General features: G+C 47.1%; 1 protein-coding gene across 1 annotated transcript; it reads left to right on the top strand.

Annotated features, from left to right (window-relative positions):
• The first annotated feature begins 236 nt into the window (after positions 1–236).
• Positions 237–13578, top strand: LOC125353511 (HLA class II histocompatibility antigen, DP beta 1 chain-like). Its single transcript, XM_048349215.1, is given in 9 exon segments — positions 237–286; positions 1010–1034; positions 1147–1316; positions 9112–9287; positions 9290–9373; positions 10313–10594; positions 12083–12193; positions 12508–12531; positions 13142–13578. Coding segments are annotated over 8 exon segments (918 nt in total). The 3' UTR covers positions 12528–12531; positions 13142–13578.
• The last annotated feature ends 226 nt before the right edge of the window (positions 13579–13804 follow it).

Raw genomic sequence — 13804 nt, 5'->3', positions numbered from 1 at the left:
GAAATGTAGCTTAGTGGTTGACAGCTGGCCTGGCATGCATGAAGCCCTGGGTTCAATTCCTCAGCACCACATATATAGAAAAGGCCAGAAGTGGCGCTGTGGCTCAAGTGGCAGAGTGCTAGCCATGAGCAAAAGGAAGCCAGGGACAGTGCCCAGGTCCAGAGTCCAAGGCCCAGGACAGGCAAAAAAAAAAAAAAAACAACACAACACTGGAAGGAGCGTTTCCAGAAGCCAGCATGGCTGGGGAAATCCGAGCCACAGGGCGCTTTCAGCTAGAAAAAGAGATGTAAAAAGAAATGTTTATATTTCATTCAGTTACTTGAAACTTTATATCTTGTTACATCCCCACGCTCACTTTCATTACATTTTTCATTCACCATTATTGTTCTGAGATCTAGTGTTTTGAGGTTTTTGTTTTGTTGTTGTTGTTGTTGTTGTTTATGAGGGCTTCTTGCATGCTAGGCAAGCACTATGGCTACACCACATTCCCAACCCAAGAAAAAAATGTGTTTTTCACCTGAATTACATAACTGTAATCCCTCTGTATATCACCTTTATAGTACCAACAAAACCCTAAAGATTTTTTATTGTATGGGCAAATTTGCAAAGTTCTTGATATTTGGTGTAAAAAGTGAAACCTATCCATATTTTTCATTATTTTTGGTAGCTTTACTTGTATAAATAGAAATTATTAACAGATTAGTAGAGAAAGATGCTATTTTAGTGCTTCACAATTATAATCTGAAGTTAAATGATTTGAGATATTAAAGAGTTAAATATTTCCCTAATCATATACAGCAAAGTATTGTTTTCTTTTCTTTTATAGAGTAACATCTCATTAACCTCTCTCTCTCTATCTCTCTCTCTCCACACACACACATATAAGTATTTATGTATGCATATGTATATATACATCTATATTCCACTGAATCTTCATGACTCATCTAGGTGGTTAAATTAAATATTACTCTCTCTGCCGTTTTCAGTGCATCATACACTAATTTGTCAGACCTCTCACAGTGACCATCTGCCTAGTGAGTAGTGATGCATACAAAGCTCTCTGCCCATTGGTTCCCTTCTCAGCGCCTGCCCAATCCTAGAGTCACAGGAGATTACTAAACTCATGGTCTCTGTTATTTCACCCAGAATCTTCATTTATTGAGTTCTCCATTCCCTGGCTGCTACTTTCTCCGTGGCAGTAGCTTTTTCCAGCTCCAAGATGGCCCTTCTGGTCCCCAAGGCTCCCTGGCCAGTCACTCTGATGGGGTTTCTGGTGTTGTGGAGCAACTCCATGGTCTGGAGCAGGGCAACTCCAGGTGAGAGCAAAGTGGCTGCTGGGGTGGGGGTGGGGCCTGTTCAAGGAGCCTACTCCCTGAGGAACCAGACTTAGAGAGGAAGTGGGGTCCTGCCTTCCTGCTTTGCCTTTTGTTCCCAGGTACAGAGTCAGGTCCACTTCTTGTTTGCTATCTAGCCAATCTGTTCTCTTTCTCCAAGACAGAGAGAGCACAGGAGAGGTGACAGGGACAAGGGCAGGGGATGCTTGTATCTGTATCCTGTATTGAATCATGAGCTGAGTAGTCTGGAAACCCCTTGGGGAAGAAAATTACAAACGTTGGGGGGGCGGGGAGAGGCAGAGAAACAGAGACAGAGATCAGCAGGGCTAGCCTTTTGGGGTTCATTGTCTCTGTATCACAGTCTTGAGACAGATCACTCTCTTGATTCAGTGCTCAGGGAGCGTGACCTCTGCTCCCTGGAACAAATAGGAGCCCAAGCCCTCAGACAAGGATGGCAAGACTTAGCGCAAGGGGATACAACAGGATGTGGTTCCTGTTGAAAGTGATTCATTCAGCCTTCCTAGAACTTCACTAGCACTTCTTAGAACAAAATTGCATATGCACATATACATATAGGTGCATGTATATATTTGTATATGTTTATACATCTGTATATAGACACGTACATACTTATGTGTATACACACACATATTGTGGCTTGAACTTAAGGCCGGAACACTGTGTCTGAGCTCTTGTGCTCATGGATAGAATTCTACTTTTTCTTGTTGTTGTTGTTGTTTTTGGTTTTTTTGGCCAATCCTGGGCCTTGGACTCAGGGCCTGAGCACCTTCCCTGGCTTCTTCCTGCTCAAGGCTAGCACTCTGCCACTTGAGCCACAGCGCCCCTTCTGGCCGTTTTCCATGTATGTGGTGCTGGGGAATCAAACCAAGAGCTTCATGCCATATTCCCAGCCCTAGAATTCTACTTTGATCTACAGCTCCACTTCTGACTTTTTAGTGGTGAATTAAATTATTTAATTATTGTCAGTCCCATGACTTGAATTTAGGGCTGAGCACTGTCCCTGGCTCCTTTTTGCTCAAGGCTACCACTCTGACACTTGAACCACAACACCACTTCTGACTTTTTCTATATATGTGGTACTGAGAAGTTGAACCCAGGGCTTCATGTGTGGGAGGCAAGCATTTTTACCACTAGGCCATATCCCCAGCCCCAGTAGTTTAGTTAGTAGTTAATTTTTTTCCTGCCCAGACTGACTCTGAACCAAGCACCTCAGATCTCAGCCTCCAGTAGCTAGGATTACAGCCATGAGCCACCAGTGCTTGGCCAAACTGCGATTTATAGCAAGGCAGGATGAGCTGAGGGTGTGTAGTGATGTGCAGAAAGGTCAAACAGCCTTGGGAGGAGGAATTGGGGAGAGAGCTCTTCCTTTTGCTGCCCTCTCATGGTGAGTGTTATGTCACAACTTCTGAGACTCCACTTCTCTCAGAACACTTTTTAATTGTCTAAGGCAAATGTGCACCCCAGAGGAGGAAGCCTGGAAGGTAACTCAATTCGTTATACACTGCCTTCATCTGTGCTTCATAGGTGTCCTCTTTTAGACACCCTCCACACCCTTCTGTCTTTCTCTTCCTCATTATTCAGGGGTGATGATTTGAACCTCCTGAATCAAGCCCTCAAAGCCTCTCTTGTTCTGTCAGGTCCTCTCCCTGAGAAAGGAGGGAACACTGGCGCTGGGCCATCAGAGGTGCTGACAACCAACTAGCAGCCAGCTCAGGCCTTCCAAGTCCTGGAAAGCAGGGAGGTGTGGAGGGGAAGAAGGGTCCTGGAGACAAAGCCTAGACAATGGCCACCAGCAGGTGAGGGCGGGGACCCAGGGCTCCAGCCTCTGGGGATAAGCAGGGAGGGTATGGAGGAAATGACAGAGATGGTGCAGACTACAGAAAGGGAGTGAACACCATAATGGGGGGGGGGGAGGGTGGATTGCCAGGCCCCCAGTTCAAGTCCCAAGACTGGCACACACAAACAAAGGGAAAGGTATAAAGTGGTAAGAGTGACTGCCTAGCAAATATGAGGGCCTGGGTTCAATACCCAGTAATAATAATTGTGTGTGTGTGTGTGTGTTTGTGTGTGTGTACATATATACCAAAGAAAAGTTTCAGATTGAAAAGCATTCATTTATTGGTAATTGAGGAAGAGAAACAAGGACAATTTGCAGGATACACATTCAAAGCAAGGCAGGGAAGTAAGGTAAGGCAGGTGGCTGGAAGAGGTAGCAATATCTCCACTATCCAGGGCTGGGAATGATGGGTGGAGACGCAGGGCTCTGGGAAAAGCCTCAACAGAGGAGGCAGCTGGGGGCCTCTGAGCCAGCCATCTTGCTTAGCACTGAAACTGAAGACTAGAGGCTTTCCTGACGCCCTTGAGACCAAACACCCCCACACCCCCTCCTTCCCCTTTTCCTCTGCCACCAGCTCTGCAGCTTCTCCTGGGACTCAGGTAGGACAGAAGCTCCTGATGAGCCAGTTATTCTGGTCTTCACTGTTGGCACAGAGAGAGCATCAAATCACCCCTCCTTTAAAAAATAATCTTCATCCTCCTCCTCCTCCTCCTCCTCCTCCTCCTCCTCCTCCTCCTCCTCCTCCTCCTCCCCTTCTCCATCCTCCTCCCCTTTTGTCTCCTTCTTCTCCTCTTTCTTCTTCTTATTAATACTGTGATGTAGCAGTGGCTCATACCTATAATCCTAGATACTCAGGAGGCTGCGATCTGAGGTCACAGTTCAAAGCCAGCCCAGGTAGGAAAGTCTGTGAGAATCTTAGCTCCAATAAACTTCTCAGCAAAAAACCAGAAGTAGTGCTGTGGTTCCAGTGGTAGAGCACTGGCCTTGAGCAAAAGAAGCTCAGGGACAGAGCCCAGGTCCAGAGGTCAAGCCCCAGGACTAGCCTCCCCTCCCACCCAAAAAACAACAGTTGATGTACAAAGGATCACCCCTTATTGCACCTGAAAATTCCAGGTCCATTTTCTAGGAAAGGCTCTCCGGTACGGTAGCTCTGGCTCTGGGCTCCAGGCCCGTGGCTTTAACCTTCCCCAGTTTCCTCTCAGTCATGGTGTACAGTTGGTGAGCACCTTATGTCAATGCACGCAGCTCCACTACCCTTGTACGTGACTCGTGTTCTCAGAGCTGCGTGGGTGATGGGATCTGGCATTCAAAGTTTTTCTACCCTTTGGGTGGGGTTTGTTTGCTTGTTTTTTTGTTTTTGTTTTTGTTTTGAGATAGGATCTGACCATGGAGCCCAAGTTGGCCTCAGGCTTTAAATCTGTCTCAGCCTCCAGAGTTCAGAAGTCACAGGCAAGGGCTTCTTATGATACCCTTTTTAAGAAAGTGACCAATTGCTAATTTAAAAATACTTTTTTTATGTGTCAGTACTGGGGCTTGAACTCAGGGTCTAGCACTCTTCTTCATTGATAGAGGGTGTCACTCTACCACTTGGATCATACCTCAAGTCCTGCTTCTTGTTGGTTATTTTACAAATGAAGTCTCTTGGACATTTTAACAAGGCTTTAGGTAGTGATCCTCTGATATCAGTCTCCTGAGTAGCCAGAATTTCAAGAGTGAGCCTTCAGGACCTGGCTTGAAAACACATCTAATACAGCAGGCACTGGTGGCTCACACCTGTAATCCTAGCTACTCAGGATGCTGAAATCTGAGGATCATAGTTCAAAGCCAGCCCAGGCAGTAAAAAGTGAATGAGACTCATCTCCAATTAACCACCAGAAAACTAGAAGTAGAACTATGGATCAAATAGAACTCAGGGACAGCATCCAGACCCTGAGTTCAAGGTCCATAACCAACCACACACAAACACACACACACACACACACACACACACACACACACACACACACAACTTGCTTAGAGTTCCCTCTTATGGTTCAGATGGGACAGCACTCCAGGCCTTGAGTCCAAAGCCCATGACCAACTTTCTCTCTCTCTCTCTCTCTCTCTCTCTCTCTCTCTCTCTCCCTCTCTCAATAAATTTGCTTAGAGCTCCCTCTTTTGGTTCAGATACATCATTTTTATTAGCTCGTTCATCCACTTACAAGGAAAATTTCATTGAGGGCTAAGTCCAGATATTTGACAGTATAAAAAGAATACAACTTACAAAACCATTAGGTGTAAACCAACTGAACAACTCATGGGGAAAGAGGGAGAGGGGGAGGAGGAGGGGGAAATGAGGGAGGAGGTAACAAATTGTACAAGAAATGTACCCTCTGCCTTACATATGAAAGTGTAACCCCTCTGTACATCACTTTGACAGTAAATAAGTAATTATTCAAGGAAAAAAAGTAAAAAAGAATACAAGCATGGCATAGTGATAGAGAGCTTGCCTAGCATGCATGAAGCCCTGGGTTCAATTCCTCAGCACCACATAACCAGTAAAAGCCAGAAGTGGCGCTGTGGCTGAGGAGGTAGAGCACTATCCTTGAGCAAAAGAAGCCAGGGACAGTGCTCAGCCCTGAGTTCAAGCCCCAGGACTGACCAAAAAGAAGGAATACAAGGAGGGCAGTGGTGGCTCACACCTGTAACTCTAGCTACTCTAGAGGCTGAGATATGAGGATCACGGATCAAAGCCAGCAGGAAAGCCCATGAGACTCTCATCTCCAATAAACTACTCAAAAAAAAAAAAAAAAACAGAAGTGGATCTGTGGCTCATGTGTTAGAGCTCTAGCCTTGAGTAAAACTCCTCAGAGACAGTGCTCAGGCCCTGAGTTCAAGCATCAGGACAAACACACACACACACACACACACACCACCACCACCACCAACAACAACAACAACAACAACAACAATAGATAAAAGGTGAAGCCTATACAAAACAATCATGCTGCCTTAATTTCCCCCCAAACAGAGCATGCTCCAAAAGATTCAGAAACAATAGAAATGTGCAAAATTGCTGGATTTTTTTTTTTTTTTGCCAGTCCTAGGCCCTGAACTCAGGGCCTGAGCACTGTCCCTGGCTTCCTTTTGCTCAAGGCTAGCACTCTGCCACTTGAGCCACAGCACCACTTCTGGCCATTTTCTGTGTATGTGGTGCTGGGGAATCGAACCCAGGGCTTCATGTATACGAGGCAAGCACTCTTGCCACTAGGCCATATTCCCAGCCCCAAAATTGCTGTTTCTTCTGTATGCATATTATTTATCAGATACTGATGATGGCAGCAAATGAGAAAGACCACTGTTTCTTTATATAAAAATTCCACTCATCATGCTTCTAGGAACTATGGAAGTCCAGCCTCAGTTGCTGTGATAAGTTCTATTGATCAAGGCACATTCCATGTCTTTCACGCTCCAGACTTTCCACACCCATGTTTGGAAAACATTTTCTAATAGTTATTATTCATATTGTTGCTATTATTTGCAGTGCATGGAATGGAACCCAGGGTCTTGCTGTGCTAGGCAAGTGCTCTACCCCTGAACTGCATTCTCAGCTAAAAGCCAGGTTTCCAAAGTGAAAAGATACATTTTCAAGCTAGAAACCCTGTCTTTCTTTTCCCTTTTGTTCTTGGGGTTGAACAATAGATAAAAGGTGAAGCCTAAAAAACATCATGCTGCCTTAATTTCCCCCCAAACAGAGCATGCTCCAAAATATTCAGAAACAATAGAAATGTGCAAAATTGCTGGATTTTTTTTTTTTGCCAGTCCTAGGCCCTGAACTCAGGGCCTGAGCACTGTCCCTGGCTTCCTTTTGCTCAAGGCTAGCACTCTGCCACTTGAGCCACAGCGCCACTTCTGGCCATTTTCTGTATATGTGGTGCTAGGGAATCGAACCCAGGGCCTCATGTATACGAGGCAAGCACTCTTGCCACTAGGCCATATCCCCAGCCCCTGTTTGTTTGTTTGTTTGTTTGTTTTTTATAGAGTCTCAAGTGTTTTTCCCAGGTCTGCCTAAATTGGATCTTCCTGTCTCTGTCTCCTAACTGGGATGACAGTTACAGTTCAGCTAGGCTTTTTTTTTCCTCCTGGTCCTGGGGCTTGAACTCAGGGCCTGAGCACTGTCCCTGAGCTTTTTTTTTGCTCAAGGCTAGCCCTCTGCCACTTGAGGCACAGCACAATGGCTTTTTCTGTTTATGTTGTAGTGAGGAATTGAACCCACGGCTTCATGCATGCTAGGCAAACACTCTACCACATTCCCACCCCCCAAGAGAAAGCTCATTCTTTTCTTCTTTGGCATCACTGGGATTTGAACTAAAGGCCCTGTACTTACTATGCAAGTCTACTACCTGAGTCACAAGGCCAGCTAGGCTTTTGTTGTTGTTGAGATGGGGTTGCCATAACTTTTTGCACGGGCTAGCCTTGAGCCTCAGTCCTTCTGATCTTCCCTTCCCTAAGTAACTGTGATTATAGCCTTGAACTACCACACATGGCCTAAAAAGCCTTTCTTTACACCAACCTTCAATGAAGTGTTAGGAAAAGACTACATTTCCAGCATGTAAAACAAGAGCAAGTTGAGGTATATTCAGGATACTGTCACAGAAGGCAGAACATGAGGCTGTAGGAAAGAGGCCACAGGGAGGCTTCATGGATGAGGTGATAATTGGTTTCAGGATTGGCAGAGTGAGGCAGAAACTCCTGGTACTGACAACAGCACCTTTCTGCTTTCCCCAGCTCCTCCTGTGCCAGCAGCTTCTCTGCCCCAGGGACTGGGCCCTCTGCTAGAATTCTGCCCCTCCCATTGGGGGCCCCTCCCCAGTAGATTACTACCTCTCCCCCACTGCTGGTAAAATAAATTACCTTTTTCCGTAGAGTGCGCACTCTATGCCAAAGACCACCGAGTCACCCCTCAGCATTCAGTCATATTACACAGCCAGATGAGAAAGCGGAGGTCCAGCATAGTGTGGTAACTTGCCTATGATCACAAAGCTCACTATTAGAAAAAAATGGTATGCCCATGGTTCATGCTTGTAATCCTAGCTACTTAGAATCTGAGGGCCAAGGTTCAAAGCCAAAGCCAACCCAGATAGGAAAGACTTTAAGACTTTTTTTTTTTCCTTTTAAGGCCACTCCTGGACCTTGGACTCAGGGCCTGAGCACTGTCCCTGGCTTCTTCTTGCTCAAGGCTAGCACTCTGCCACTTGAGCCACAACGCCCCCTCTGGCCGTTTTCCATATATGTGGTGCTGGGGAATCGAACCCAGAGCTTCATCTGTAGGAGGCAAGCACTCTTGCCACTAGGCCATACTCCCAGCCCGACTTTAAGACTCTTATTGCCAATTAACCAGAAGAAAAAAGAGAAAAACAGAAATGGAGCTATGGCTCTAGTAGAGCCTATTAACCTTAAGTGAAAAATTAAGAGAAAGCATCTAGGCCCTGAGTTCAAGCCTCAGGATGGGCATTAAATAGACAGATTAAATAGATATAAGGATAAAGGTAAGTAAATAAAATATAGACAGATAAATGAGGGTATTTGAGGCTCACCTCCGAGGATTCTAGTGGAATGGCCACTGCCCAGCACCGTCATTAAAGCATGGGGTTGGGGTGGTGGGTGTCCACGGGTACTGGGTCCTGCGACACAGCAATGGGACCCATCAGGCGAAGGGGAAGGGGTGCCCCCGGGTGGGAGGTCACCAGATGTCTGGGTAGGGGTGGAGGTGGGGGGGGGGCGGGAATGGAGGGGGGGTTGGGAGTAACCAGGGCAGAAGCAGGAGGCAGGTGGGGCCCTGGGGTGGGGGCGGGCCCAGGGACTTAGCGTTTGGGTCCTGGGGTGGCGTGGCGCGGGGCTCACTCTCCCGCCCCTGCCCCCCACCCCCGACCCCGGCAGAGAATTACGTGTATCTGGGACTGACGAGTGCTACGCGTTCAACGGGACGCAGCGCTTTCTGGAGAGATATATCTACAACCGCGAGGAGTACGCGCGCTTCGACAGCGACGTCGGGAAGTTCATCGCGGTGACCGCGCTGGGCCGGTCGACCGTCGAGTACTGGAACAGCCAGGAGGACTCGTGGAGAGCAAGCGGGCGGTGGTGGACACCGTGTGCAGACACAACTACGAGCTGGACGAGGGCTTCACCCTGAAGCGCCGGGGTGAGCGCGGGGCGGGGCGGCGGGGTCAGCCGAGGCGGAGGGGAGGAGTCGCCGGCCGCTCACCCTGCACGCACCCGGCCCCCCCCCCGCGGGGAAGGGGGCGAAGGGGAACCTGCCAGGGCGCCAAGCCAACAACGCAACGCGGCAGAGCTTAAGAAGCCCTGCTCAGATGGAGACATGATTGTGAATCTGCGTGTGCCTGTGTATGTGCATGGATGCGAGCGTGTCACCACGCGGGCTCGAACTCAGGGCCTGAGCACTGTCCCTGAGCTTCTTTTTGCTCAAGGCTAGCACTCCACCTCTTGAGCCACAGCTCCACTTGCCGCTTTTTCCTGCATGTGTGGTGCTGAGGAATCGAACCTGGGGATTTAAGCATGCCAGGCAAGCTCTCTACCGCTAAGCCACATTCCCAGGCAGTCCCCCATGACATTCTAACCATAAATTAACCAGTAAAAAGCCAGAAGTGGAGCTTTGGATCAAGCAGTAGATTGCTGGCCTTTAGTGAAAAAGCTAAGGGGCGGCAACCAGGCCCAGACTTCAAGCCCCAATAATGGCACCAAAATAACTAATTAAAAATTTAAAACCGAGGCCAAAAAAAAAAAGAGGCTCAACTGCCAAAGTAACTACCTAAAAGATCAAAGGCCTGAGTTGAAACTCTGGTACCAAACACACCAAGAAAGACAAAAACAAACACTGTTACAATGGCTTGGACTTAACACTTTCTGCTGGACAGGGCATAGAGTGTTGCTTTTGTCTTGTTCCTAACCTTCCTCATCTTTACTACGTAATTAAGGATTGTATATTACATTTAAAGATCTTTTCAAGACCACTTGCACTCTAGTTAAGATGTTAATGTCATAAATCTAGGAAATACTTCCTTATGAAAACACTTGAGAAACAATCATCTTCATGGCACTTCTTTTTCTGTCCCACTTCTAGTCCAGCCTAAAGTACACGTGTCACCCTCCAAAAAGGGGTCCCTGGAGCACCACGACATGCTTGTCTGCCACGTGACAAGTTTCTACCCAGGAAACATTGAAGTCAGATGGTTCCGTGGTGACCAGGAGGAGGAGGATGGGGTGGTGTCCACAGGCCTGGTACACAATGGAGACTGGACCTTCCAGATCACGGTGATGCTGGAAATGACCCCCCAACAGGGAGATGTCTACACCTGCCACGTGGTGCACCCCAGCCTGGACCGTCCTGTCACCATGGAGTGGAGTGAGCTACCCCAACTATCCTATAGCCTATATCTTTTTGTTTTTGTTTTTGCAAAGTCCTGGGGCTTGAAGCAGGGACTGGGCACTGTCCCTGAACTTCTTTTGCTCAAACCTAGCACTCTACCACTTGAGCCACAGCGCTGCTTTGGGCTTTTTCTGTGTATGTGGTGCTGGGGAATCGAGCCAGGGCTTCATGCATGCTAGGCAAGCTCTCTACCACTAAGCCACATTCTCAGCCCAGTAGCCCACATTTGAAAAGCAGGCAACTCCCTATCTCTTGTTTTGCATGCTTGTGACACTGTGACCATATTTATGTCTACACATTTGTGTCTCTGTACCAGCCCCCGAGGGCGGGTCTTTGCTGGGGTGATGGAGACAGGCCTGTCACTACCTGGGAACATCTGAGGATTCAGCATTTCTCCTCTTCCACAGAAAATCTAGAAATCAGTCGTTTCCAGAATTTCCCTCACACAATGAAACAATTCTCTTTCTTTAGCATGTAGCCTATACTGCATGATTTTGAACAGGATCTGGCAGAATCCACATTGCTTACCTTGAGGTCACCAGACTAAGTGTAGAATTTTGAGGCTCTTTCTAAACATACTGCACTGGGTGCCAGTAGCACACACCTGTAATCCTCAGGTCTAAGGATCAAGATTTGAAGCCAGCCTAATAAGAAAAGCCCATGAGGCTCTTATCTCCAATTAACCAGCAGAGTAGTCCAGAAGTAGAGCTGTGGCTCAAGTGGTAGAACACCAGCCTTGAATGAACAAATTAGGGAATAGTACCCACTCCCTGAGATCAAGCCCCAGTATCAGCAATCAATCAATCAATCAAATATATCCCATCCCACTGGGCAACGTGGTTCATATGTGTTATCCTAACAATTTGATACAGAGGTGGAAGGATCACAATCTCTAGCCAGCCTGGGCTACGTAACAAAACCTTGTCACAAAAGAAGGAGAAAGAGGTGGAGGACAAGAAGGAGATGGAGGACGAGGAGGAGGAGGAGGAGGAGGAGGAGGAGGAGGAGGAGGAGGAGGAGGAGGAGGAAAGAGGAAGAATATATATATATATATATATATATATATATATATATATATATATATATATATATATACCCTTCTGGGATATGTGGGCCTAGTGGTAAAGAGCTCGCCTCATATACATGAAGCCCTGGGTTCGATTCCTCAGTACCACATATATAGAAAACAGCCAGAAGTGGCACTGTGGCTCAAGAGGTAGAGTGCTAGCCTTGAGCAAAAAGAAGCCAGGGACAGTGCTCAGGCCCTGAGTCCAAGGCCCAGGACTGGCAAAAAAAAAACAAAAAAAAAAAAAACAAACCAAATAAACCAATAAATCTCCTTCTCCATAGTATCTCCCTCTTAGTGTCTTGTCCATGGGGTCCCCACATGGGGTTCCAGGATCTCCAACAAGGTCCAAGGAGGGGTGTGGAGGTGACACTCACCCTGTGTCCTGTTCTTTACAGAGGCGCAGTCTGACTCCGCGCGCAGCAAGACACTGACTGGCGTCGGGGGCTTCGTGCTAGGGCTCATCTTCCTTACGGTGGGCAGCATCATGCGCGTGAGGAGCAAGAAAGGTGAGGAAACCAACCAGCTGCTTCCCTGACTTCCTCCCCATCTCCATGAGAAAGGATGAGAGAGGAGCACTGTAACGCTGGAGAGTTCTAGAGAAGATGCTGATTTCCAGCCTGAGCAAGGCTGTCCTCTAGGGAAAGAGGAAGCCCCTGGAGGATTCCCCTGCCCCCCAGGCCCAGCCAGAGAAGCCTGGGCTCCCGGGTCCTTGTCGGGCTGGGCAGGGAGGCTGGGATGGAAAAGTTCCTCTCCTTATTGAAGGTAGTCTTGATGGTTGAATATATTCTCTTTCTTTCTCTCTCTTTTTTTTTCATTTCAGCTCCTCAAGCACCTAGATAAGTTGGTAAGCGTGTTCATTTATCCCCAGGGGCTGGGTTGTAGAATTGAAGTCTTTTTGTGTGCATGCTGTGACTATGACAAAAGAGCCAGAGACCTGAACTTCTGTCTCAGCCTCAGCCCTTTGGAAAGTGTGGGAAACAGCAGTATTTGACCCCATTGAGAAATCTGAGATACGTGTGTGTGTGTGTGTGTGTGTGTGTGTATTTGCACATGCGCACATATGCCGATACTAGGGCCTGGCTCTGTCCTTAGCTTTTTCTACTCAAGGTTGGCACTCCATCACTTGAGTAACAGCTCCACTTCCGATTTTTTGGTGTCTAATTAGAGATGGGAAGGACTTCCCGCTGGGCTAGCTTCGAACACAGCAATTCTCAGATCTCATCTTCCTGAGTAGCTAGGATTACAAGAGTGAACCACCAGAGCCCAGCCAGATAAACTTTTGGACAAAACTAAAGTCAAGGTCTTGCTAGCCAAGGCTGACCTGAAACTAGGGATCAGCCTACTTGCCAAATACTGGGATTATAAGTATCTTATAAAATCATCATGTTTTCGGCATGCGATTTACAGCAAGAGGGATCTGTTATGTGGAATAATTTTGTTTCTAATCTCCACAGTGTTCCAGCCCTGAACTGAAAGACTAGATGTGCCTCGGAACAAGGATTTTTCTGGTTCTTTAGTCTTAGAGGCTGATCTTGGGTTGAAACCCCAGCTTCCCCAAGAAACTTTGCTGTGAAGTAATTGCTTTGGGACTAGCTTTTCTACTTTTGCTCTTTCATTCACTGCAATTTCTCTCCTGAGACCTCTACATTCCCTTTTACTCAGCTGCACAAAGAATAAAAATGCATTTTCTGAAAAAGAAAGAAGAAGAAAAATTCAATGTACTCATCAGTTTTCTTTTAGGATACACCAAACCTTATCTGCTTTTGTCTGAGGGTTTGTTTGTTTGTTTGTGAACGGTGCTAAGGTGGAAGTTCTTTATCACTTACACCTAGGCAAGATGAAAGAAAAAGGCTAGGATGCTACCTATTGAATAAAGTGGCACTGACGTGGACCGCTCTTCAACCTGTTGACTTCTTTGTGCTGCCCCTGATCATGGTTGCCCCCTTCGTCCACATAGGTCAGGACCCTTAGTTATTCAGTGATGAGCAGATTGCAAATCAGAGTTATACGACCTCTATTCCCTGATTTAACATAGGGATTTTAACTAAGCTCCTGAGGGTGGGTTGTTCATTTTTGTGCGGGTACTGGGGGCTTGACTCAGGGGCTGAATGCTATCC

The sequence above is a fragment of the Perognathus longimembris genome, chromosome 6 (genome assembly GCF_023159225.1).
Source record: "Perognathus longimembris pacificus isolate PPM17 chromosome 6, ASM2315922v1, whole genome shotgun sequence".
NCBI classification, from domain to species: Eukaryota; Metazoa; Chordata; class Mammalia; order Rodentia; family Heteromyidae; genus Perognathus; species Perognathus longimembris.
The sequence above is the reverse complement of the archived record's forward strand: the minus strand, read 5'-3'. Positions and strand labels throughout refer to the sequence as shown.